Source organism: Leptinotarsa decemlineata, unplaced genomic scaffold (genome assembly GCF_025532065.1).
Source record: "Leptinotarsa decemlineata unplaced genomic scaffold, Ldec_3_MD MMD2_tig00002974_RagTag_RagTag, whole genome shotgun sequence".
Lineage (NCBI taxonomy): Eukaryota > Metazoa > Arthropoda > Insecta > Coleoptera > Chrysomelidae > Leptinotarsa > Leptinotarsa decemlineata.
The window spans coordinates 13,536,859-13,564,483 of NW_027412578.1; the positions used below are offsets into that span (position 1 = coordinate 13,536,859).

At 34.4% G+C, this 27,625-nt stretch overlaps 1 protein-coding gene and 1 long non-coding RNA gene across 4 annotated transcripts; one reads left to right on the top strand and one right to left on the bottom strand.

Annotated features, from left to right (window-relative positions):
- The first annotated feature begins 1,366 nt into the window (after positions 1-1,366).
- LOC141483137 (uncharacterized) lies at positions 1,367-12,044 on the top strand. Its single transcript, XR_012465928.1, has 2 exons — positions 1,367-1,626; positions 11,799-12,044. It is a non-coding gene; the product is annotated as an uncharacterized lncRNA (long non-coding RNA).
- Positions 2,111-27,055, bottom strand: vtd (RAD21 cohesin complex component verthandi). Of its 3 annotated transcripts, none has more exons than XM_074177550.1 (15): positions 26,877-27,055; positions 26,588-26,769; positions 25,423-25,652; positions 24,963-25,146; positions 24,739-24,904; positions 24,511-24,682; positions 24,181-24,389; positions 21,183-21,418; positions 19,696-19,875; positions 15,588-15,978; positions 11,788-11,972; positions 8,247-8,450; positions 8,074-8,190; positions 6,778-6,933; positions 2,111-4,010 (listed from the first exon to the last, which is right to left on the bottom strand). In XM_074177550.1, exons 2-15 carry the CDS (start codon positions 26,729-26,731, stop codon positions 3,885-3,887), a joined length of 2,700 nt encoding a protein of 899 aa, XP_074033651.1. In that variant the 5' UTR covers positions 26,732-26,769; positions 26,877-27,055; the 3' UTR covers positions 2,111-3,884. The 3 variants fall into 3 exon arrangements, with proteins under 3 accessions (XP_074033651.1, XP_074033652.1, XP_074033649.1); XM_074177551.1 differs by having other exon boundaries at positions 21,183-21,403; positions 24,511-24,685; XM_074177548.1 differs by having other exon boundaries at positions 24,511-24,685.
- Between the last annotated feature and the right edge of the window lie 570 nt (positions 27,056-27,625).

Genomic DNA, 27,625 nt, shown 5'->3' on the forward strand with positions numbered 1-27,625 from the left:
CGCGACAGAGGACGGTTGTGCCAATAACGGCCGTCCTCAAAGATGGCAAATAGATGTCGTGGTAATAGATGTTTTTCTCCGAAAGCCTCTCGGGAAGGATGCAAACAGGAAAAAATTGAAGTGTTGTTTTTTCAAAGAAAAAATGTCTGTGCCAGGCTAACTTAAATGTCGTTTTTATTAATGAAATTCGTTAACAACTGGCTAGATAGCCTTAGTTGCTGAGGCAACTAATGAAGAAGAAGAAGAAGTATCTATATTATATTCAAAAAACACTTTAGAAACATTTCTCGCTCCAAGCGTTTTAACAAAAACAAATTGACAAATCTCTAGGATGTCTATGCATTTTATTCGTGGTCAATTTTATATGAACGGTTTCATTGATGTGGTATAGACGAACTCTAAGTCCTTAAATAATGTGTTACATAAACCCACTACAGTATTTGAAACAGATTACAATAATTACGCAATCTTTTGTAATATTAGATGTCAAAATGTACTCATTACTCCTTCATTAAGAAAAACGACCTTATGACAAATGTGAAAAAATGTTAAATTTATTGAAAGGTAGATGTATAAAAACCGATAACTTGGCTTCTGCGGAGAATAGCGATATAACACAATGAAGGTCAATAAACAATAACAAAACACCGTGGATTTTAATATAAACTGATGTCAACAAAACAAAATGTTTCGACTGTGCCAACTGCCATCTGTTGGCACAACTTATGTATTGTGCATCGTTCAGGTGGATGTCTAAGGAAGTAAACAAAAAAGGCGTGAAACTGTAAAGATACTTATCTAAACCATTGCCTGAAGACAATGTTTAAACGTAGCTGTTATCTGTGATATTCGAAAAAAAATCTGCTTGTGCGTTGCCAAATCAACAATTAAATCTGATGTGTTCGTTGCTACCTCTAGACGCAGTTTTACGTCGAGAAGAAATTCAAATTGTGAAGGTGCTAAAATTTGTGTAAAAATGGCAGCGACAAAAAGGGAAGAGTATATATGAGAATACTCATCATAGAAATAAAGTATTTTTGACCATCCTAACTTAAGTTGGAACTTTGGCACAAAACACACCAGAACAAAAATAATCTCTACCGCAGGGTGACCACATGCGGTACATTTCTACTTTTTCAACACAAATTGAAAAATTGCAGTAGATGCATTTTCGCCAGTAGATTTGGATAAGACGCCTTGGCGATAGAATTTTCATTTCAATGTAAGTGGCGACATCTACAGCAAATGACGTGAATTCCTTGTTTCTGCCCGCTTCTTTACACAGAACCCAAAATGAATACAGATCATAAAACATCAATTTTACGATTGCTTCTTACCGTTTTCTGAATACTCCGATCTCCGAATAAAGGAGAAGAAGAAGATAATACATATACATAACCTTATTTCACTTTTCGTTTTCAAAATTTCATTTCAAACATTGAAATATTTCTGTTTTTGACTCTTGAAATCTAATATTTGAAATAGTTCAAGTGTTTAAAATAATTAACAACAAAGAACCAACTTTCTATTTCAAGTATTAGACCACGCCCATTGGCCATACCCGTGAGAAGGAAGGCCTACTAAATTCAGTCATGCTATTCCGTGTTAGGAATCACACGTTTGAAGGTAAGACCTCGTTAGTCCTTAGCTCGCACAAGTTTCTTAACTTCTGAGAGTTGTCGTTCGTATGAGGGCGACAGCTTTTCAATGGAAAAACAGATTTAAATGTCTACAAATACCACCTAGTGGTCGAAAACTCAAATTTTCATTATGTTGTTGCTCTTCAAATATATTGCAGCAGATTTCTCAAGTAAAATGTGGTCACGAGTGTGTTGCTAGTCAAAACAAAATTAGCATCAGATGACAAACTGTAGGCTCTAATAGATTAACTAAATGCTCGGCGAAAGACATTATTTTTTGTTCCGGTGTGAGAAAATTGTTTCTGCAGACTCCTTTTCGACCTTTTACTCATCTATTAGTATTAAAAAAAAAACAATCCAATTTCCTTTCAACTTTTTATGTAACACCTACTCAAAAAATTCGGGACATCTTTCAAAAAACGTCATTTCAATAACGTATATTTCAACTCTGGAAAATACAAAAAAAAAACTCCAGCTGTAAGATTCTTTTTATTCACCTTTTTTACAAACAATTCTGTTAAAAAATGACAAACTAGCTTTTTTGAAACTCACTTGCACGAAAAAGAAATATTTTCGACCAGTGAGTAGCTATAAAGACTATTAATGTAGTAACAATATTTAAATATTACCTCAAATATTAAATCTTCTTAATCCTAATTGAAGAAAAAAATTTACAGAACCTAAAAAAATTTAAATAAAGCGAGATCTAGCGATTCGTTCAAAGTTTTCAGAGAAGCCATGTAATAAAACACTCCTTCCAATTAAATATAGGATCACAGTTGTGAAAACCTCCAATAAACCTTCAACGAATAACTTTCTCCCAATATTTCTTTTTGTTACTCATTATTTTCGTACAAAATAAAGAATAACCACAATAACAACAATTTCTAGATGAAACCATTCGCAAAATCATTACGGGGAAAACGAATCGAAGGGGTCTTTACTGATTATGTACAAAAATAAACATTTTCACAGTTTCGAGTCATTTTTCCCGAACGGAATAATTTCAGCTAGAAAGGCTTATACAATAGACGAAATATCGACCGTTGCACGAAACTTTCACATCTGAATATATGATCAAAGTATAAAATTGTAAAACAAACGCCTAAATTAGCTTAGAACACATTATTGCTCAACAAATGGACTTCAGTTTACTGATTTTCGTTTTAGAGAGATATTATGACAGTCTTTCCCCTTTTTGTCTCAGAGCCATTTTGTCTACAATTACATTGTCAAAGTAATGAGGCAAAAGATTCGGTACTCTAGTTGTCTTCATACGGCTCATACTACTGGCATACACAGTGAGAAACTTCCTTCTTTGATTACTTTATAACGTGGATATGTAACCAAGACTAGAAAACTTCCCATTTCAATCTAATAAACAACATTTTCACTGGACAACTTAGAAAGATCGGCTAGTTTGAAAGATCAGTACAAAATTAAAATATTGGTCCTTCGAGCCGCATATTCCAAGTATTACTGGGAATTTTTGTAGAATGACTTTCTCTTTACCATTCCTCTATAAAACATAAAACTTAGCTGAAAAATTTAACACTTTGTCGAAAAAAAGATTTGAAGTTGCTTTTGTATTGAACATAAAAGAAATACACTATCAGAAATAATTGGCCTACAGTTGAGGTGTTCCTTCAAGGTTTAAAAGAACCTGTTTTTTTTCATCCCGCCATTTTTGGATAGGCCTTTTTAATTAATCTCACGGAGTTTGGTCCTTCGAGCCGGACTCGAATTAATTCTAGATGTATCTGGTGGAAAAAATCAACCTCTAGAAAACGAAAGTCTGGAATATTAAACCATGATGAACAATAATAAGTCGCTACTAATTCAGGCATTGATATTTCCAGTGTATAAAAAAAACACAGCAATGAAGACTGCTTGTATAAAGAAAAAAAGGTATACATATATAGAGCAAAAAAGACGTATAAACTGTAGAAAGTGGGAATTTGTACACAAAAGTATAACTAAATTATTCCGATGGTCAACCGGATGATAAAAAAATCTCTGTATTTGAATTGAAATATCAGTTTCGCAAAAGAAAAGTGAACAACTTAGTTGCAGAAGGAAAAAGAAAACATGCAAAACTTTGGTAAATTACTAATTATGGATACTTTGTTCCCTAATTTGAAAAAATAAAGTGTATGTACAATTTTTCATTTTAAAGATACCTCAAAATAAATATAAGACGATCTCCAATTTGGGCTTAAACAACAAAAATAAATATTTCATTCTTCACAATGACGGGTTATCGAATTTAGGTCCTTTCACCACCGTTATCGTGCCGTAAGGTTCTTCTTGTTCCAGCTCCAAAACGTGAAACTTTTTCAGAACCAACAAACTGTAGAACTTTTGGGAAGCCTGAAATTGACAACATCACACACATAAATTCGATGAAACAGGCATGAGGTTACAGAATATTGATGCATTATTGTTACTGCTACAGTAAAATTTCGTTTTCTGGACTTTTAGTTTTTGAAAAATGTTCAATCAACTATCGAGGAACTCACTTCTGGTAAAAAAATTTAAACTGACTTCACTTTTTTCCATGCAAAACTAGTTTTTTCAATATTGTAACTTTTTCAGCAAACTATTTGCTGTCATAAACATAATTATTTATGAAACTAAATTACAGTTTCACAAGAAACTTTTATGTTGATTCCGATGGAAGTGCGTCAAAGTTAAATTCCGGTTTTTTTTTGCCGTGGTCTGCAGGTTTTCATGTCTGATGCAACTAGAATTTTGAAATCATTACATTCTCAATAATTCTGCAACACATGACATGTTTTTCATGTCCAGGAAGCACTATTATATCAGTTATAAGAAATGCAACATACCTAAATCTATTGTGCCAAGCGTAAGTGTACACAATAGGATTTAGCTGTCTACAGACACTTGTTTTTATTTTTTTTATTAAAAATATAACAATAGCGTACAGTTCAACATAGTTGAAGACACTATACATACAAAATATGTTGTTATGCTCCCTAATCAGAAAAAATGCTGGTCTCAGGATTCACAAACATTCAATATGACAAGTGAAACACAAAAACTAGTAAACCACTACAAAGCTCATAGTAGTAATGCATCAGACATGTGTCTCGAGGCTCAGACGTTCTTTTAAACTATTGATGAATCAACTATAGCCCGGCAACTCACGTATATGGACAGGTAATTCATTGAAAACTTCAATAGCCTGTGTAAAAGGATTGTATAATCTTTTGTTCGTTCTTGCCATGCTCAGGTGTAAGTCATTTCTACCCCTTGTATCATACTCATAAAACTGGTTGTTGACTAGTAGATCGTTGTTGCTTTTTATTCTTTTGTTTTTTATTTATTTATATGTTCTTGCATTGCTCAAGTTTAAGTAGATATTTAGTTGGGTGTAGTTCAGTCTGTGGGTTCGAAATGGAATTTGAAATAAAATTTTTATTGATTTATTTTGTAGTGTTTGAATTTTTTTGAAATTAGTAATGCCACAATGGGGAATGTTCCTCCTGACGAAATTCAAGTAGATTTCATAAAAGAGCTCTAAAACAACGCATTTTAAACTCATCATTTCAACCTTTTTCTTTAAAAAATTATTTAAATACTTAAAAAAGAATGAAATAATGCATTCAACATTTAAAAGGATTCGTTTCTATTCCGCCATTTGGCAACATCGGTTATAGCTAATAAAGGACAATGAATCTGTTACCTGAATGAGACAAACAAAGATGACATATTTCAGAGGCGTGCTCTTCTGTTTACTTATGTTCCGAGTTCCGAGACATTCTGTGACATATTACATTTTGTGCACCTAACCTATCTTCCTCTATATAAATAAATAACAAAACAACTGTTTTTTATGTGGCGTGCGGAGGTGGTATTGAACTATAATTGTTGATTTATAAAGATAATTTTCCTTTTTTAAAGTAGAATATCTAGGTACGTATAAATTATTTCCACTTGATATAGGCGCTGTTGCGAATATGTGAATTAGAAACAAATCCCTTTAAAAATTAAAACCCAACATTCGAAACATCAATTTGAATACTTTTCGAAGTGAATTTGAACATCTCATGAATTAAACTCAACTTTATTTTGTTCAAACTTGCATTTGCTGTAATAACCCAAACTATATAACCCAAACTATATAACATGAAATATTATGTATATTATGTTTGTGTATTAGGATCTTCCTACCAATAAATCATTCATTCATTCAACTGAGGAACATTCCCCATTACCCCATGTGATCAACAAATACCTAAGATTCGCCAATATATATGCATTGTGAACCAAGTGTCTATGTTCTATGTGTCCCGACTAGTTTAATTTATCATCTATTCTGATTCCCAAATACTTGGTTTTTGCAATATTTATTAAGGGTAAGTTATTTATTCTTAATTCAATATTTCCACAAATTCTATTCTTTTTTGTTTAAATAGCACGTAAACGGTTTTTGCAGAGTTCACCTTAAGTTTATTATGTGGAAGCCAATTTGAGTATTTCGAGAGATCTTCATTAACTGCGTTCTCCAGTAAATGTAAATCAGATCCACTGTACAAAAGGACCGTGTCATCGGCGAACGTGAAATACCTTCCCTAAGCCTGCCTCAGTGACAGAACCATCAGTGTATATAACAGGAGTCCCAAAATGGATCCCTGTGGTACACCACAATTGTTATAACAGTCAATTCACAGTTGTCAGTTGTCTATCTATCTATCATTTTTCATAATTTTCATTCCTCGCCCTTGACTTTCGAAACAAGATTAAAAAAAGAAATTTTGGTGAAAGAGAAGTTTTTTATTCTGTAGAAACATTTGAAATGAGTGGAATATTTCAGAAAGTAAACTGGAGTGCCAAGTTTTGATTTGAGATTCACGATCAACAGATGAAAATATAGAAATCTAACTGGAAATTTTAAAACAAATTTCTCGAGCCCAAAAAACGAAATTTCAACATAGTCATCATCAAGTTCTTTTATATTTTACTTGAGTTATTCAAAAAGGACAAAACAGACACCTCTTACGGTGCCGAACAAAGAGTTGTCAGAACGAATGCACTTTAAAATAAAAGTATATTCAAATTCATACTCTATCAAGAATTATAAAATAACTGAGAAAAATTTGTTCAAATCACTCACCTGTTTTTTGTTGTTTCTGTGACACATTTCCGTGAGGGTGATTTTGTCCGTCTGGTGGAACTTTTGTTTGACGACAGTAAACATTTGATATGCTCTTTTGTTCAGTACCCGTTCTTCGAACTGCTCGTCCGTTTCATCGACTTGCTGCTCTTCAACCTGAACGGCATAAAATTAAAATATATTTTACAATTTGTTAAGCTGGTCCAAGATTATTACTCTGCTAAATTGACATTTCATTATAATAATAATACTAGAAGAAGATAAATCGGGTAGTTTGGTACTTCGAGCCGGATTCAAATTCACAAGAGCTTTTCATCAACTCTATAATCGAAACGAAAACAATGTTTGGAAAGAAATAGTCGCCCAAGTTTATGTCATGAACAATAATGACACATTTTTTTTTGGAATCACTCATTATCTAGAAGTGTGGAGTAATGTTTGAAATAATGGAACCAGCTCAGGTTTCATGAATAACAAAAAAAGGAGCTTCTGAATAGTGAAAAACACATTACTGATACCAAGACAGAACGTAAAATTTCCACAAAACCTTGGAATTTGATCCTTCAAGACAGACCTAAACATACTTGAACTCTCTATTTTCCCATTTGTTAGAAATTAACCACCAAATATAAAATCAAAGCAACACCAGAGTTTACAGTGGAATATATTGAATGTGTGGTGCTATTTCAACAAAAATCTTTATATTTGGTCCTTCGAGCCGGATTCAAAAGTACTTATAAGAATAAAATTTCAGGTATCCAATCTTTTTATAGAATGATCGTATTGCAACAAAAATTATCATTATTATTACTATTGTAAGAAGGTTCTTGAACATTTTTTTGATGCCAAACGTCCAGGTAGTGTACGTGAGAATTTCACAGTTAACAAAACCTAACAGGCGTTTCAAATTTCCAGGTAGTGAAAAACAGTTCTAATAATCAAAATTTCGAACTTAACTACAACCAGTAGAAATCATTAAAAATAAGACCTCACATCTCATTTCTTCCAGATAAAGATTCCAGATATGTGGCAGAATACAACAAACAAGACAATTTCAATAAATATGAAATTTGGTTCTTGGAGCTAGACTGAAAAATAAGAACGAATACGTAACCCGAGCCCATCCCATTCAACTGTCAACCACCCATTCAGCACTAGATTTCAGTTAGGTCATGCGCAAGGCAGTTATAACTGAACCTTGAAATTTGGTCCTTCGAGCCGGACTTTAAAACTATAAGGACCAATTAATAAGTAATAAATATTACAAAGTTCAACAATATAAATTGGAAAACTCACCGGTCCTGCTTCATACTCGTAATCGCCAACCCAAGGAGAATGCGCCCTCTCCGACATGCTTCCTGCAGGAGTGTGCCCTCTGAGCTGCTCATCATAACCCATATTTGCCATCTGATTCTGAAAAACAAGTACAGTCAGCGTATCAAAATAAAAACCACGACGAACAAACGCACCTGGTCATATCCCATATTTTCCATAGGTTGCAGGTCGTTTTGGAGATTCTCGAGAGGCTCCAAAGGAAGGTTGGCGTCGATGCCGGAATGGTGAGGCGTCGGCGCTCCCATGTCGTGAGCCCCAAGCAGATCCTCAGACGTGTGCGCAGGTGTCATCGGAGGAATGTTACCCATATTTTCTTGTTCTTGAAGAATCGAATGAACCTGAAAAAAAGACAGGTCGAGTTCTACAAATATTTTCAAGATATAGAGTACTTTTTACTGGAGCATAAAATTTGACCCCACGTTGGGCGCCGAACAATAACAAAAAAACCTTTTGTTATATGGAAGAAACACATGTAAAGTGAGTTCGAGTTATATCAAGGAGGTTGCGTACAGCGCCATCTGCCTGCGAATAGATCAAGCAATAATGTCGATATATCAAAGAGGTTGCGTACAGCGCCATCTGCCCGCGAATAGATCAAGCAATAATGTCTATAGATCTGTCAAATACAGATCCCGAGCTTGAGAGTTACAAACATACATACATACAGGTGGAGCTAATATAAAGCGTGTAAAAAAAATACGCATTCATCATTTTCAAAATCAGAACAGTTTCTTTGTAGATCACAGACTCTGATTTTGTCAACTAGAAAAGGTTGTAGTTTGTTGACGATTTCAAACTGTATCAGTAAATTCATTCCTTCCTAGATTGTTTCAAGTCTTCGAAATGATTTTCATCATTGTCGACTTTAGACAAGTATGTTGCTTTTGAAATGAATCATCTGAGACGATTAACTAATGTGGTCAGCTTGATGACGCTCAAAAGAGTCTACTACGGATTATTTCACTCAGTTATGTCATATGGTATACTGATTTGGGGTCGTTCAGGCAGAATTCTGTTCAATGCAAAATCCAAACGAGATAGAATAAAAAAATGAGGTATACATAAAATGGAGTGTTCGGAATGCTCTGCAGTATATATAGGTCAAACCGGTAGAAATCTTAACGTTAGACTCCGTGAGCACGACTGTTTGGACAAAAAATGTAGAATGTATGAACATTTGCAAGAATCAAAACACAAGATAAGTAAAAATAATCTCAAAATCCTACACACATGAAATAAATGAAAGAAAATGAATTTGTTGGAAGCCATGGAAGTTAATAAATCAACTAGCAGACCCGGCCACGCTTTGCTGTGGCTAAGGTTTTTGTTATTTTACATTGTAGTAAACTATTCAAGAGGAACGGTAGGAGAACATCAGTCACGGGGACCACCATGCTTTTTTACATAGATGCTGTTTGTAAAAAAATATGGCGACCTCCATGAAAGATTTTCTACTACCTAACCCTTTAGTACAATGAAATTATTTATGAACGAAGACGGAAACGTTAAAGCTGGAATAAAATCCCACTGGATTGGGATTTGAAGGGGAAGGACTTTGAACACGATTGATTAAAATTTTCGTACAGTTAATATTAAGCAAAACTCAATATAAAAAAATTAATTTTAAAATTAATTATTATTTTTATCCAATTTTATAACGACTGAGTATATTACAAAGTTGTTAGGTTAGGTTAGTAATTGAATAGAACTGGCCGATACTTGATGAAAATCCATATTTAAAAAAATAATAAATAGAGTTCATTTTATGATTTTCACTATAAGGGTTTTACAAAAACCGCGACACGTGTTTCGCTATAAAATAGCTTCTTCAAGCATAACTAAAGTGACTTCTAAATTACACCTTATATACTATAACCTAGTAACTATTCGTCTACCTATGCAATAAATCTACCTGAAAAAGTCAGGTATCAATACATTTTTTGAAAGTCTACCTGTAAATATACCTTACTATTATTACCTGCGTGTGAACAAATTCAATAAAGGCGAATTATTCAATTCAGTTTGACTTAGGCCAACCCACTACAAATATTTCAGATTTTCTGCACAGCAAAGGTGTAAATACTGCTTTCAAAACCAACAGCAACTTGGGCATGTATATTAAAAATAACAAAGCTAAAAGTTCAGTTTCAGAAAAATCAGGAGTGTATAAATTATCGTGTGGGTCATGTCCGATGTTGTATATAGGTCAAACTGGAAGAACGTTTAAAACCCACATAAAGGAACACAAATATAGTTTTCAGAACGGAAAAATAAATTCCACATATGCCAGTCATCTAATCTCGGAGGGATATGAGTTCAACCATGAATACAAACCCCTCCATTTCCAGAAAAAAGGTTTGAAACTTAACCTGTTGGAGAGTATGGAAATAAACAAATTCAAAACCTGTCACCATCTTATGAACGATCAAACTGAATTGAATAATTCGCCTTTATTGAATTTGTTCACACGCAGGTAATAATAGTAAGGTATATTTACAGGTAGACTTTCGAAAAATGTATTGATACCTAACTTTTTCAGGTATATTTTTTCAGGTAGATTTATTACATAGGTAGACGAATAGCTACTAGGTTATAGTATATAAGGTGTAATTTAGAAGTAACTTTAGTTATGCTTGAAGAAGCTATTGTATAGTGAAACACATGTCGCGGTTTTTGTAAAACCCTTATAGTGAAAATCATAGAATAAACTCTATTAGTTTTTTTTTAAGGTTACGTTAGGTTAGATTCGACGGTTTCCCTACAAGTGAACATGCAACGTATAGTTGCTCATGAGAAAAACATGGATTTTCCAAATCTAAACCACAAATGGACATTGTTTGGCCTTGAGACTTATTTATAGACACGGCAAAAGCTAAACGAATTGGAAACTGTTGCTTTCTGATGGGTATGGTAGAATCTGACTGTATCATTGGAATACGTGGCAACAGGACCATTTTTCCTTCAAACTTCCCAGTTAAAATGGTTGCTTCAAGAATATTTCCGGTGATCTTTTTGATGACCAACCGCATAACGTTGCATAATTGAGGTAGATTCAAATTACGTAGGAGAATAAAGACATCAGATCGCCTGGTAACAACTGTTGTATCTGGAAGTTAATTTCGTAAACATTGTAGCTTGTATGACACGTTTGTAGGTTTAACATAGCAACGCCATCTATTGATTACTTACTCAATCCAGTAAACACATATCGCCATCTGTTTGAAGTTAACAGATAATTGTGAATGAAAAATAATTTGCAATAAAATAATATTGCGACTACAAATTAAGATGTAAGCTATCCTGTCTTCCAAGTTGGATCAAACTGCACACGGTGTGCAAATTTGATTAAAATCAGTTAAGTAGTTTGGGAGTCCATCACGAACAAACAACGTTGACACGTAATTTATATATATTGAGATTAAAAACACGAAATATATAACCCTAAACGAGCAACTCGATATATGTAGGTCTCCGGTCTTGAATTTATAAGTTTCAAGACTCCGGTAATTTCTATACTCTCCAGTGTTGAATTTTATAGTTGGCACCTAGAGTAGAATCCAGTTCAGATTAAATATTAGTTACCGCCATCTCTAGGTCAGGCCAGGTACTTCTAGGACAACCCTCTTATACGGTACATCATTCAAAGATCAAAACAGTCCATTCAAAAAAACTTACTTGATCGGCAGGTAAATGAGGCATCTCTTCGATATGTTGCAAAGGCGTCGGTGGTGCAGGATAGCCTGGCGTTTGGGGATACATCATGCCGGGGGTGGGAGGCTGCATCATACCTGGCGAATGCGAAGGCATCATACCCGGCGTGGGAGGCATCATACCTGGAGTCGAAGGCATCATACCCATACCTGTGAAAAAAATTATGTTCTAGAGATGTTGAAAGCTACTGTTGGAATGTACATTGTTATTTGTATGTTAAATGTGTTTTTTTTTATTAAATAGCCTCTATCTTGTAGGCATCTACTACCTATCTAGTCACAAATTTAGTTTTGCGTCAACTTTTACTGCTAGCTCCCTATTTTGAGATTTCATCAAATATAGTTTTCATCAATAATTATATTCTACCAAATATCAATTTCTAATACAATGATAGTCACAAAGTCAAACATCATTTGAATCCTTAGAGAATTTAGGAAAATTTCGATTTGCAACTCAAAAATTATTTATTATAGAAGAGATTTGAATCATTATTCAAACGAATGTGTTATTTTAAGTTGTTGTATTTTGTCCAATACACACGTACATCGTTTCAAAGTTAATTTGAATAATAATAAAGACTTGTAATCAAAACAGGAGCTATATTTCGATAGGTTTTTTTAAAAACTTTATTGAACATGAATTTTTACTATACTCGTCATTACTGAAGTGTGAATAGGGTTTTGTTCCAATTCTGACAAACTTCCAATCTTCTAACCAAAAAATGGACTATACCTTAAACAATATAACAAGAGTTGTAAACAAAAAAGGAGCTATATCTTGAGATTTTCTCAAATAGAAATGAGTTACTATACTGTCCTGATTGACTAGTGAAAATGACTTTAAACTAATTTTGACAATCAAATACTATTTCGGATTTCAAGGTTTATTCAAATAATAAAGACTTGTAACCAAAAAGCTATATTGCGATACATTCTTTGAAATTTCTTGGAACTGAATCTTCAAAAACTGTTAGGGCTTCAACCCGATCCTATAATTTCTAACAAAGCCTATAAATGTTCTTGAATGAAAAGCGATAAGTATACTGGCTATGGGTTTGATACATTTTTGTTATTAGTTTTTCTTTTGTATTGAATACCATAGCTTCCTAGCCGAAAAGGAGCTGTGTTTTGAATAGTATTTCAAAATTAACTTGAATATAGAAATCTTCAACTGTGATGTAGATGGTTTATGTTCGAATAGGAATTTAGTCCCATTTTAACATTCAATTCATTTTTTTTTTTTATGAAAACTGGTAAGCAAAAGTGAAGCTATATTTTAAAAAATATTTCAAAAAGTTTACTGAACAGACATTTTTACTATTCTAATCATAACTGAAGTGATTATAATTTTAGTTCAATTCTGACAAAAATTCTATTTTTTCAATACTACAGTCTTGTAATGAAAAAAAAGACTATTGCTTAATCAATATCACATTTTTTGACAGTACAGAGTTGTAAACAAAAAAGGAGCTATGTATTTTGAAAAATTTATTGAACAGAAGTTTCAACTATACTCATCATGACTGACGTGTGAATAAAATTTCAATCCAATTATGACAAAAAATATAATCAATATAACATTTTTTCAACTTTACACAGTTGTAAACAAATAGGGAGCAACATTTTGATCACTATCTTGAGATTTTCTCAAATAGAACTTAGTTACTATACTCTCCAAATTGACTTGTGAAAATTATTCAAAACTAAATTTTGACAATCAAATAGTATTTGGTAATTCAAAGTTTATTTATATATAATTACGACTTGTAGCTACGCATTTTTTAAGTGTTTTTTAAATACAAACTTTATGTTGAAATTGTTTTTTGATTGTGAGCAAAAAATGAGCTATGTTGAAATAATGACTTTCGAGATATCCTTTAATAGAAATTCCTCACTCTAGCGGTAACAATCAACGTGTGAATAATGTTTTAGTCCAATTTTGCAACTAATCACCTTATTTTTTAAATACATCTTGCATAATGGTGTTATGATTTATAGCGAATTACCAGCCAAGTTTGAAAATATTAAATTTGTACTAAAATTCAAAGTACTTGTGAAAAAATATCTATTAGATGAATAGTATTTTCACATTTGACAATTATTTTCTGCACATGTTTACATATTTATTTAATTATGGACCTGCCGTTTTACTATAAACATAAACAGTGTGAGGGAAAAATAAACAATTGACTGATAATATAGAATACTAAGAATTCAAAATAACAATTTATTATTAATAACAACAATCAGCAGTTTCTTCATAGTATGCCAATACGTTTAATCAATATAGATGCTATTATTATTTGCTAGCCTAAGCATTCTGGTAATGGATTCATTTAAGCCATAGTTAGAATGGTAAGGCACTTTAAACAACTTTGACACTCTGGTTCTTCTTGAATTTACATTGAAGTCAATCAGTTGTGTTACATATGGACAGTTCATATCACCATTCCTAACTTTATGAAGAAGTCTTGAATCAATTTCAGCTCGACGGTGCTCCAAAGTGGATAAATTGAAAAGAAGCAGAATATCTGAGTACTAATAATCGTACGTGTGATACCCGAGCTTAACCGCAAGAAGACAACCGACAATCACAGCACCTGAGTTGGTTAACGTGTTGCAGCAGACGCACCAGGTTACCAGTGGTCGTGATACCGTCAGAAATCGACTGCATGAAGCAGATCTCCACAACAGAAGGCCACTTAGATGTCCACTTTTGTCAAGAGGCAATCGCGGTAGAAGATTAGAGTGGTGTCAAGAACATCAAAACTGGGATGCAAATGATTGGGCCACAGTTTTGTTTACAGACGAATCCAGATTTGGATTTCATCCAGATTTTCGTCGAGTAAGACTGTAGAGACGACCTGGAAATAATGAACGTTTGAGACACGTCCAGGAAGTCCACACATACAGAGGTGGTACAGTAATGCTATGGGGCGGAATCATGATCGGCGGCAGAACCGATTTTATTTTTCCAAATCGCTCCCTCACAGCTCGACAGTACCTCGACACCATTCTTCTACCTATCGTCCGTCCGTTTGCTGGTGCTGTTGGTGAAAACTTCCACCTAATGCACGATAATGCTCGTCCACATGTCGCGCGTCTAGTGACTGACTGGCTCACCAACGAAGGAGTTGATGTATTGCCATGGCCAGCACAATCACCGGACCTGAATCCCATCGAGCATGTGTGGGACATGCTTCAACGAAGAATTACTCCGCATATGGGGAACATTCACACAACGTTTCAATTGAGAGAGCTTTTAATCGCTGAATGGGCAAATGTACCTCAACAAGACATTGACAATCTCATTTTGTCAATGCACGATAGATGTAGGGCCGTAATAAACCAGCGTGGAGGCCATACTTTGTACTGATTCCAATTTTTTTTGTATTATGATTTTTTTTCGGGGTGCTAAAGAAGAGCCATATTTTTTTTTAGTTTTGCTTATATGCGCACTCAGTATTTTTGACCATTTAATAAATTTTGTTGTAAGTTACATTCGTTTAATAATCACCCGTCAACTTTTTTTCCCTAAAGCGATCTAAAAAAAAATTATTGCCATTTTTAAAAATATTCCTAGACTTTTCCGATGTGTGTATATACATTAAGTTCAACCACTTTCAACATCCGACAATCCGTCTTGGTTTGCATAATTTTAATTTTATTCAATTATCATGACCTGCTCATTACATTTATAAGCTTTGTCAATGAGAATTCTATTTTTCAGATAATAGAGCATGCTTTGATTCGATTTGCACTCACCTTGCGAAGTCTGCGGTTGCATCATATCGTGCTGCGTCATCTCGTGCGGGGACTGCATCATCTCGTGCGGCGTCATGGGAGGCTGCATCATCTCGTGCGGCGTCATAGGGGGGTTCATCATCTCGTGCGGGGACTGCATCATATCGTGGTGCGGAGTCTGCGAAGGAATCTCGTCGTGTTGCCCCGTCAGATGAGGCATGAGAGGAGTGTGGGGGGGAAGGGGAGTGTGGACGTTCGGGTACGGCAGATTGTGGGGTACAGGCGTGTGCGCCATCGGATACGGTGACTGCGAGGGGTGCGGCGTCATGAGCCCTGCCCCCGTTGACTGATCCTCCTGGTGGGCGAGAAGCGAGAGCGGGGTTTCCTCATGGATGTGCAACGGTGTTCGACTCTGAAAAGATAGAGAGGATCAGCTCGTGTTCTGTGTCTCTCGTGCGATGAAGGTTGCGAATTTGTCCTACATCCAAGTGGTACCAACCCACACAACCAAACCATCAAGATGTTATCCATTTCGGAATAAAAATTAGATTTCAGATATCCCAAATAAAAGCCAAACCATCCCCTGAGCTGAAAAAACTACTTTATAAAAAGAAATTAGCTCACAAGATCTACAAAGTGTTCAGAAAGCTACGTAGCATTTAGCAATTTAAGATCAAGATGTAAATCCTTATACAGATTAAATCCAAAGCACTGAACATTCTATAATTAATAATGTTGAATGTGAACCTTACGATGGCTATACAAAAAATGAATAATACTCTAGCAAGTGTCAACAAGTATTTAAAAATTAATAAACTCAAGCTGATTGTGATGAAAACTAAAGCGATGATAATCACCACCAAGTTTAAATACAGCCAAATAGACTCTAAAACTATTAATCTCAACATTGATGATGACAAAATTGAAATAGTGAATTCAACTAAATATCTGTGATTCCAGATAGATAACACTCTATCGTTTGATGAACATTTTGAGTATATTCATAAAAAAATTTCAAAGAAATTATTCTTTTTTTCTAGAATTGCCAATAATCTTTCAACGGAGTCAAGTATCACAGTTTACAAGTTCAGCCACACTTCGACTATTGTTCCTCTATCCTATATCTATTCAATCAGAATAAATTGTCTCAACTCCAAAAACTTCAGAATCGTGGTATGAGAATCATTTTGAAGTGCCGTAGAGATACTCCTATCACTATTATGCTCAATGTTTTAAATTGGCAATCCATTTCCCAAAGACTGCTATACTTCACAATGATCTTCGTATACAAAATATTGAACAATTTAGGACCACCTTATTTTAATCAGTATATTGTCTTTCATCACGATATTCACCACCACTTCACTCGAAATAATAATAACTTATATATTAACAGAACAAAAAACAAAAATACTATGAACTCATTGTTTTTCAAGGGTTTTGATCGGTTCAACAAATTACCTAATGCAATTAAAAATAGCCCATCTCTGAACATGTTCAAAAATGAACTGAAGAAATTTGTTTTAAATGAACAAATATGATATGTATTATGTCTTTGTTACCTGTAGCTGTAATTTGTATAATTCCTTTCATCTAATGTTCGTTATATATTTCAAATAATTATGCAATTTATCTTTCTACATGTTGCATTGAAATTTTTCGAATGTATAATGTTGCTGTTTTTGTAGTAATGTCTTTAAAAATATTTTATTGAACTTATGTTTGTCATACATTTAAGTCATTTCTAGATGTAACACATACCTTTTTTTTATTTCTACCATTCTAGTTGATTTGTATATTATTAGGATATCCTATTTAAATAAAGATCTATCTATCTATCTTTTTGGAAATTAGTAAGTAGCAAAAGGGAAAATAACACTATCCCTAATACAATGACTTCTGGTAATTGTACTGCTACCAATGGGATCGATATTGCCAACCTTTTTGCGAATCAATTTTCTTCCGTCTATACAAGTCAATCTTTACATCTTTATGATACCAATTATACATCCAAAAACTCTCCGAACTTAATATCAACAAAGGCCCCGGTCCTGATGGGATTCCTCCAAGTTTGCTTAAATTTATTTATTTATTTGACACTTTGGTACATTGAGTACATGTGCTAAGTCATAATTAAAAAACAAAAATAAAACTACAGAAGTTGAACAATACAAAAACAATAAATATGGTTCACGTCCACAAACTTTCACAACATAGAAGTATTATATAAAAAATCGGAGAAGCTCTAGCAAATACTCTCAAAATGTCATGAAAAAGTGTCGTGCAAGAATTCCTCAAGACTGTAGTAACACTTCTGTAAGAGAAGTTTCTTCACCTCAATTTTAAAAAGTTTATCTGACTCGATTTTCCTAATAGATGCCGGCAAGTTATTATAACAGTTTGTTGTATTAAATAGTGGGGAGCATCTAAAGTGAGCCGTTTTGTGTGAGGGGGTTCTTAACAGTTTCCCATGACGGGTGTCTCTACCATGTATATCCGCGTTTGTGACAAATTCAGTTATATTGTTACGGGCAAAAGTGACACACTTCAAGATAAATAAAGAAGGTGCCGTCAATAGGCCCTCTCTTAAGAAAATTGGTCTACAACTATCTTGAAAATCTATATTAAAAATTAGTCCCAGCAATCTTTTCTGAGCAACAAAAACTCGTGGAAATTCCCTTGCACATCCCCAAGAAATAATATTAAAGCTGATGTGAGAATAAGCCATAGAAAAGTAGACATTCATCAATCCAAAATTATCTAGAGTGTTTTTCAATTGTTTGATTGAGTAATATGCGGAATTGAGTTTGTTGCAGACCTTCTGAATATGACCGCTCCAGGTCAAATTTTCGTCTAAAGACGTTCCTAAAAACAAGACTTTGCTGGAAGATCGAATACCATTTATTGTGGAAGAGTCACTTCTGAAATTTTTCCTAATAAATGATTTCATTGAAACAGATTTAGATTTATTCAGAATAAGTTTGTTACGTTGACACCAAGCACTGAATTTATCTATTATTTTATTTATTTTGTCTGACAACTCAACTTCGTTTTTGTCGGCCACAGTAATTGCAGTGTCATCCGCAAAGGTGGTTATGTTATTTAGCTTTATTTTAGCTCGACCACTTTTCTATATATTTAATAAGTCCCTATCAACCGGCAAATTCCCGGACTATTGGAAAACCTCATATGTCACCCCAATATATAAATCAGATCAAAAATCCGACGTGTGTAATTATCGTCGAATTTCTATTCTTAATAATAATCTTTATTTCAAAGAGTGTTTCACACAAATCAGCAAAAAACAAAAAAATGAAACATTGTCAATTTTCATAATTCTTAAATCTAATATCTAATAAGAATAATTTAGAAAGTCTTCTACATTATATGGTTCTACTTCAATGAGGAAGGATTTAACATTTGTTTTAAATTTGTTGATGTTGTTCAAGGTTTTAATGTTCTCTGGTAGTCTATTAAAAAGTCGTATAGAGGCATAAGAGGGATGTTTTTCAGTTGCTAATAATCTATGTATTGGATAAGATATGTTACTAGAATTACGTGTTTGATAATTATGAAGGTCCACACACTTTGTAAAATTATTTTTATGTCTATACAGATATAGTATACATTCATATATATAAATTGCATACACAGTATGTGACTTTTTTTGAAAATTCCTCTACAGGTTTCTTGATATTTCATTTTAAATAAACATCTTATTGTTTTTTTCTGAATGGTAGATAAATGAATCATGTGATGATGATCCCCAAAACATAATCCCAAATCTCAGTGATGCTTCAAAATTTGCAATATAAATAATTTTTAATGAGTAATCATCTAGATATTTACTTACTACTCTCAAACTGTAAGATAAGTTATTCAATTTTCTTGCTAAGTTTTCTATATGGATATTCCACTGCAAATGCTCATCTAAAAATACTCCCAAAAATTTTGTTTTCTATTCTATTCTATTCAGAATTGGGCTTGCCCGTGTATATATATATAAATAAATAAATGAATAAAAGATGCCATTCCGAATGTAATAAAAACGCGGTCATAATTTTGTCTTTGCCTTAATAGGTTTCTATAAAATGAACCTCACGAATCAGACTAAGATGACGTTACTCACCGGTTCCTCCACGATTTTTCGTTTCCTTCCCCTTCGCGCGGGAGTGGGGGGTTCTATAGGAGTTGGCGGCATTGCTTCTTCGTGATCTCTGGCCTGGTCAAGCGCCAAGGAGTCTGCGTCGCCCAACATCGCAAAGTCTTCCGTCGATATCGCGCGTAATGTTAAGTGTCTCTGGTAGTTCTGAAAAAAAAAAGAAACATTTGAATTTTACTTGAGATCAGTCGATATATTTATGAAGATAATTTCATGTTTATAATCTCAGGAAGTCAGTACGTAGAAGTAGGAGAGCTTGGAAAATCTCGAAACACGATTACAATGGGAAATGTTCCTCAATTTGGGTTATTACAGCAAATGCAAGTTAGAACAAAATAAAGTTGAGTTTAATTAATGAGTTTTTCAAATTCACTTCGAAAAGTATTCAAATTGATGTTTAAAATGTTGGGTTTTAATTTTTAAAAGGATTTGTTTCTAATTCACATATTGGCAACAGCGCCTATATCAAGTTGAAATAATTCATACGTACCTAGATATTCTACTTTAAAAAAAGGAAAATTATCTTTATAAATCAACAATTAAGGCAAAATATAAATTACAGTTCAATACCACCTCCACAAGCCACATAAACAACAGTTGTTTTGTTATTTATTTATATAGAGGAAGATAGGTTAGGTGCACAAAATGTCATGTCACAGAATGTCTCGGAACTCGGAACATAAGTGAAGAGAACAGCACGCCTCTGAAATATGTAATCTTTGTTTGTCTCATACAGGTAACAGATTCATTGTCCTTTATAAGCTATAACCGATGTTGCCAAATGGTGAAATAGAAACGATTCCCTTTAAATGTTGGATGCATTATTTCATTCCTCTTTTTTTTAGTATTTAAATAATTTTTTAAAGAAAAAGGTTGAAATGATAAGTTTAAAATGCTTTGTTTTACAGCTCTTTTACAAAAACTACTTGATTTTCGTCAGGAGGAACATTCCCCATTATTCGAACTTTCACGATCCAAATCATCTTTTGGAAAAACATTTTTCTAGTTTACAATTTTATGTGAAAATCATTTCAACGAAAGACAAAATATAGAAGGAAAAAGGCGAAAGAAAGGAGAAGAAACAATGGAGTAACAAGAGAAAACTTTTTGAGAGAACTTGAGAGTGTTTTTCATTGAAAACATGCCTGAAATTGAATATGTTGGTCAAACTAAACGAACTATAATAACAAGTTTCAAGGTGCATGTTTCACATATTCTGTTTTGTAGACCAGCAAAGTCTAGTGTCATATATGTAGAAGTTCAGTCTTTATCACCTCCTGATAATGCTTACTTGTTTAGCGAAATGAGCATCAAAAGACAGCGTTTTAGTTCTGATTAGGGATAAGTGACATCTTTAAAAACTTCGATACATACGTTAACTACTGACTTAGTGTCGCAATATTGTAAAAATTCACATAAATCCTGCTCCACCCCAAAAAACCACCCTTACTCACCTTGAACAGTATTCGAGCTGGTATCAACCTGGCGGGCAGCGCAAACAGTTTCTCCACTCCACCCGTTTCCTTCCAGTGCATCAGCCTCTTGGTGGGAGGCGCGAGATCGAGCGTGGTGACAATGTCGCTGGTGTCGCTCAGCTGGTTCTTCATCTCCTCGCCGGAAATGTTCTTAACCTCGTCGACGATGAGCTTCCTTTTCTTCCTGGTCTTTGTTAGACCTAGGTAGAATTCATCTGTTTTTTATGTTAAATTTATCAACAACGTTCTCATGATTCGGTTGCGGTTAGTGTTGAGGGGCGTCTCTTGCTTGCAATCTTGGTGATCGAGAGGAAAAACAGAGTTCAAGTGAGGTGCCAGCTACACCTCCGGATCTGACATCTACTGGTTTTTTTATTACAACAAGAAGGTATCCAAAAACCAGACAATAACAAAGTCAACAACCATCAATGATGTTCACTTAAAACCTTGAGCAGTTTTTTGGATATGACAAAAAAAAAAGAAACACCAGCCCATGATCAATTCAAAGGAGCAGTTATTGAACGGGTTATTGGCCTGCTAGAGCTCCTGATTATAACCCTACAGATTTTTTTCGATGCTATTATAGCGATTCAAATTTAAATTCAACTGTCAGATTCAGCCAGTAACAAATTATTGACCTACTAGATTTTCGACTTTACACTCATAGGTTTTTATGTAGGTCAAAAATTAGGTTTGAAAAATTCCAAATGCAAACAGAACTTTTTTGGAAAATGTAGTGAAAGCACTAGTCCATATTGCAACTTTTACCCACTTAAAGTTGGGTAAAAGTAAATGGTTTAAATCAGTTTGCTAATGAATTACATTATATTAGGCCTCCTGAACCTCCCGAATTTACGCCAGTAGACTTTTCAATGACAAGAACTAATAATGCTACAAACGAGACTGTCAAGTTGACTGAAATAACAAAAACCCTTAGAAAATTTGGGTAATAACACTTCTTAGAATAGATAATACATTTTTTCTCTGATTTTGTGTTTTGTACATACGAGGAATGATCAATAAGTATTAACCACTTCTGCGAAATTATGAAGAATATCAAATCAAATCTTGTATTTTCATTATCTTTACAAGATTCCAAGTAAGAGACGTCCCATAAAAAATATTTGAACTCAATATAATGAAGAATAAATCATAATGATTTTTTGTCATCACACTTTGATCTCAAAGAGTATAACACAAAAAACAGAAGAATTTTAAATATCAAGACAGTACAAAGAATTTTTCAAATGCTAAATACTCAAAACCTAGAAAATATACAAGTACAAAAAAATATTTCTTTTAAAATTAAAATTGAAAATTTGAAGCACTTACTCTGAATTAAATGTTTGTTTAAACTATGCAGATGTTGACGACATTCGCAATATAGCAATAAAATTAATCATACCACAACCAGACAAAAATATATCTTGAAATTAATGTTTCTCCTTGTTTTCCATTCTAGACTATTGTTTATATAAAAACAGAAACAGAAAGATAAATGGAATATTGCATATAATTTTTGAAAGGATAGATTCCTGTTTTCTTTCGACTACTATCCAAACATCTGAAAAACAATGAAGGCATTTTTATAGATCTCTACAAATATTTTAAACTACAAGAAATGGAGCTAATGGAATAGTAAGAATAGAATATCCTTTATTCGCCATAAAAAATACGCCTCTAGCAAAACTTTTTTTTTGGACCTTTTCGCTAATGAAAAATAAAGGAGCCACTCTTTTTTCAGCAGCATTTTTCACAACTCCCATTAAAAGTTCTGATTAAAATCTAAATGCAATGTAAGAGAGAGCTACCGAACCCAAATGCAAGGGAGAGCTACTGATCTCAAATGCAAGGGAGAGCTACTGAACCCAAAAGCAGAGGAGAGCTCCGAACCCAAAAGCAAGGAAGAGCTACCGAAACTGAAAGCAAGGGAGAGCTACCGAAGCTGAAAGCAAGGGAGAGCCACCGAAGCTAAAAAGGAGTAGCCACCGAAGCTAAAAGCAAGGGAGAGCTACCGAAGCTAAAAGCAAGGGAGAGCTACCGAAGCTAAAAGCAAGTGAGAGCTACCAAAGCTAAAAGCAAGGGAGAGCTACCGAAGCTAAAAGCAAGGGATAGCTACCGAACCTAAAATCAAGGGAGAGCTACAGAAGCTAAAATCAAGAGAGAGCTGCCAACAAATTGTATGTTGGTCAGACTAAATGAGGAACTAGAACTTGTTTTAAAGAACATCTGGCGCATAATCAAATTCAAAGATCAAATAAGTCTAATGACTCTCAACATGCCTCAAAAAATAACCATAATAACTGGAATTGTTTTGTGAAATTGGTTGCTTGTACAGGACATTACGTTTCTGATGCTTTCAAAAGTATGACATAAAAACTTGGAACAGCGTAAATATTCTTTTCCAAAGAATCCTGCTTCCTTTTTATAATTATAAGAAAAGTTGTTTAACCATATTTAGAAAAGTCATAAGTATTTTTTAAAACTTTTTAAAATTGAGGTGAAGAAACTTCTCTTACAGAAGTGTTACTACAGTCTTGAGGAATTCTTGCACGACACTTTTTCATGACATTTTGAGAGTATTTGCTAGAGCTTCTCCGATTTTTTATATAATACTTCTATGTTGTGAAAGTTTGTGGACGTGAACCATATTTATTGTTTTTGTATTGTTCAACTTCTGTAGTTTTATTTTTGTTTTTTAATTATGACTTAGCACATGTACTCAATGTACCAAAGTGTCAAATAAATAAATAAATAAATAAATAAATAAATAAATATTTTGGAATTGAATAGATATAAACAGGCAAAGGGAGTTAGTTTCAGAAATTTTCCCTTTTCCAAATTCGTTTTCATCTACGAGAAGCTATTTTGGTTATATTAATTCTACTTCTCAATTCATTATGCACTCTTCCGATTATCTTTCAGTTTCCAAGGCAGTTAAATGGGCATTTGAAATGCGAAAGAAATAAACGCCTACCTTTCAGAAGACTCGCATCCACTGGGGCTAGAGCAAAACTTTCCTCTTCGTTCCTCAACAGGGTGGTGTTGTCGAGGGCAGGCGTAGCAGGTTTTTCCGGAATCGGTTCGGGAATAGGTTCAGGATGAACCGAGTGCACAGAAGGCGTAGGCGTGGGTGCTGTCGGGAGTGGCATTGCCAGCGAGGTGGGCGGTCGAGAACCATCAGAACTATGTAGAAGAAAAAACAGGTTTGAAGAGACAGGAAAATGTAGTAACTGAGTATGAATGTTAATGTAAAAGATTTCCTTGCCAGATTCTCCAATCAATCCTATCAAACTTCAGACCTTACCTTGCTCCCCCAACTGAAGGGGGCCCTCCAAAGTCCAAGTGGTCATCATCATCATCGCTATCGGGAGGTGGAGGCGGAAGCTCTTGAGGGGTTGGATCGGGAATACTGGCATCCACGGCGGGTACATCAGGCATGGGGGGTTCGTCGAAAAGTCCTCCTTCGAAAAGCCCACCTGCTGAATAATACAAGATAACTCCTGGGAGTATTCAAGATGGTACCGAAGCTTACCTATCATATTATTGTCCAAATTTGAGCCGAACCCGTCGTCCCTTACCGTGGTATCGATTTCCATGGGGGTATCGTGGTGCTGAGTACCCGACGTCGAAGGGACAGGTTCAGGTTCCTTCTCCAACTCGACAGGCTCCAAAACCGGCTCGCTGAATAGCAGATTGCTCTGAAACCCAGAAAAGATGATGAAGAGTTACTAATTTGAAGGTTATACAGAGACAAACCTGTTCCATAGATGGCGTAAGACCAGAGGCGTGTCTCATCAAATCAGGTGCGTCCGTATCGAAGCCCATATCGCCAAAACCATCGTCGTTGTTGACCAAAGAAATGTTTCCATAGTCCTCTCTCATAGTGATCTCTTCAGCTCTTGACTGGTTCATGCTGAATTGGGCTTCGATGTCAACATCGCTAAATAAAGGGAGAATCCAATTATACCAACAATTTATTTATAGAGTAGAGTATGGCTATTTTCTTGTGTGATAATTCAAAATTTGCACGTAGTCTTCAACAAACTTTGAACTATTTCAATACACCAGATGGCTAATTATAAAAAAAATTAACGTGATCTTATAATCTAAAGGAGTTGTAATGCTAGTCAAGTTGAATGAATTAAGAATTTTGTTAATATTACGGGATGACCATCACGTCTAGCAAACAATCACTAAGTGCTCAATCACCACTCACTTCAACTCTGGCATGGTGGTATCGAAATCGTGGAAGACTTCCGGCAAAGTGATCGCGTTGACGGCCGCCTCCCTGTGCTCCTCAGGCAGATCAACCATGCCAGGCCTGAAGGCCATCTTAATCTTGACGAATGCTTCGTTGCAGTCAGCCAGGAGGTACTTCGCTTTCCTGGAATAGATCCTCACGACTCCGAGCAGCAGATGCCCCGATGTTCTGAGGGCCATCTTCACCTTAATAGTAAAAATAATAATTTATTAATCACTTTGGTACATTAGTACATGAGGTAGGTCAGGATTATCAGCACAAAATGAATAAAAGAAAATTTTGCTCTGATAACTTCCATCAACAAAATTATCATATTAGTTTCAATGACTTGTGATAGATTTTGGCATTTTTTTTAATCAAAATTACACTTTGCATCTAATTATAATGTACCTTATCATACTCTTCTTTAGGAGATGAAGACGCAAATTGGTTGGGGTGGAACGCGAGTCGAGAATAGTATTGTATTTTCACCAAATAATTAATAATAAAATTCTGACAAATTTTATTAAATTGACCTGAAATTATCAAGAGTGAAAAAAATCCTGTATTAAAATGTTTCGTGGTTCGGAGCGGTAGCCACTGTAGTTAATTTTGCAATAGTTCCAACTTATGAGTGCCCTTATCTCTGAGAGTAAATCTAAGCAACAAGTTTTGACTTCAAATTCGAGTTAGGCAGACAAAAATACTTGAGTCTGATGAAAAAATTTCCAAAAACTAGCGAGAGTCATTAAAATGAATAATCTCTGGAAACTGAATCAGAAGAAAAAACAAGTTTAAATATACAGCTTTTGAAAAATATATATTTATTTGGCTGGGAATGTACCTATTTTCTAAAAACTCTTTATGGCTTTAGTAAACTTTGTCCAGTAATGCTTCAGTCACAAGATGTAAGTAATTGGATCATTAATTCTCAGTGTAAACATTCATTAATAGGCATTAATATTATATAAAATTACTCATATCATTCCTATGTATCAGTTGTAAACTTTTGGCACAAACAAATGGAAAACAAGAATTCCAACAACTTGAAACTTGTGACTTAGACCTTACTAAACATTGTTTCAGAAGTTAACTCATCATAAAAAGTGGCAATCTGTTATTAAAACTGATGGTATTGTACCTTAGGCTGAAGAATCCCGTCGACGGACTTCTCGATGTTGGTCTCGAAGACGTGGGCCTTCGTGAGCTTCTTGTCCCAGTGGGCTGCCAGCCAGATCCTGGCCAGCGGCCCTTTTTTCGCAAGCACGAAGTGTGCGTAGAACATCTTCAAGCCGTACTAATCGCTACGGCGGGGAAACTTATCTGAAAATAGATTAGAAAACATTGGACGAACTGACAGCTTGTTTGCTGGACATAGCGTTGGCGCCGAACAATCGCTTTCACAACACTATAGTAGTTTTGACGCTTACTTGATTATAATTGGCACTGTTTAAGTGATTTGTGGTATACATAAATCGGATTTCAAGCAGATTTTTTCCGAAATTTCCATTCCCGAAGGAAATAATCCGCTCTTATTCATCAACACGGCAAAACACTGTTTTACATTAAAATGGCGACCGACAGTTAGGTGACTAGCAGACTGACAACATATTCTATGCGCGCGCGCAGGACCGTTATGCGAGCGGCAATTTTGAGTCAGATTGTAGTAGTTTAGCCGTTTTTGATTAGTGTTTGATTATATTGGCGGTTTAAAAAAATTACAGCAAGTTGTAAAACGATTATTTTCATGATATAGTTAGCGATTTCGTACATTACATTGATTCTAATGATATTTATTAGTAGTCAAGGGTACTGACTTATTCGCTTTTTAAATTGCTGTCAAATTGACGTCAAACGCCAATCAAAAACTATTAGGTTGTTTCAAAAATTTTGTCCGTTTTAATGTCATGTGGTTTTGTAGCCCTATATCACAATGAATATTTATTCTATTGATCGATAGAAAATTTTGTACTAGTTTTTAACATCTAGTACATTCTAGTTCTAGTACATTCAACAGTTGGTAATTGTGATATATGGCTGTTCACGTTAAGAAGAATGACGTCACAAAATGACAAGTTACGGCGTTGCCAACATGTGCACTATTTCATACTTTCAAATATTTTGTACTGTTGCTGTTTTATTGCTATTATCCTTACTTACTTTTAGTATTTGTCGAGAC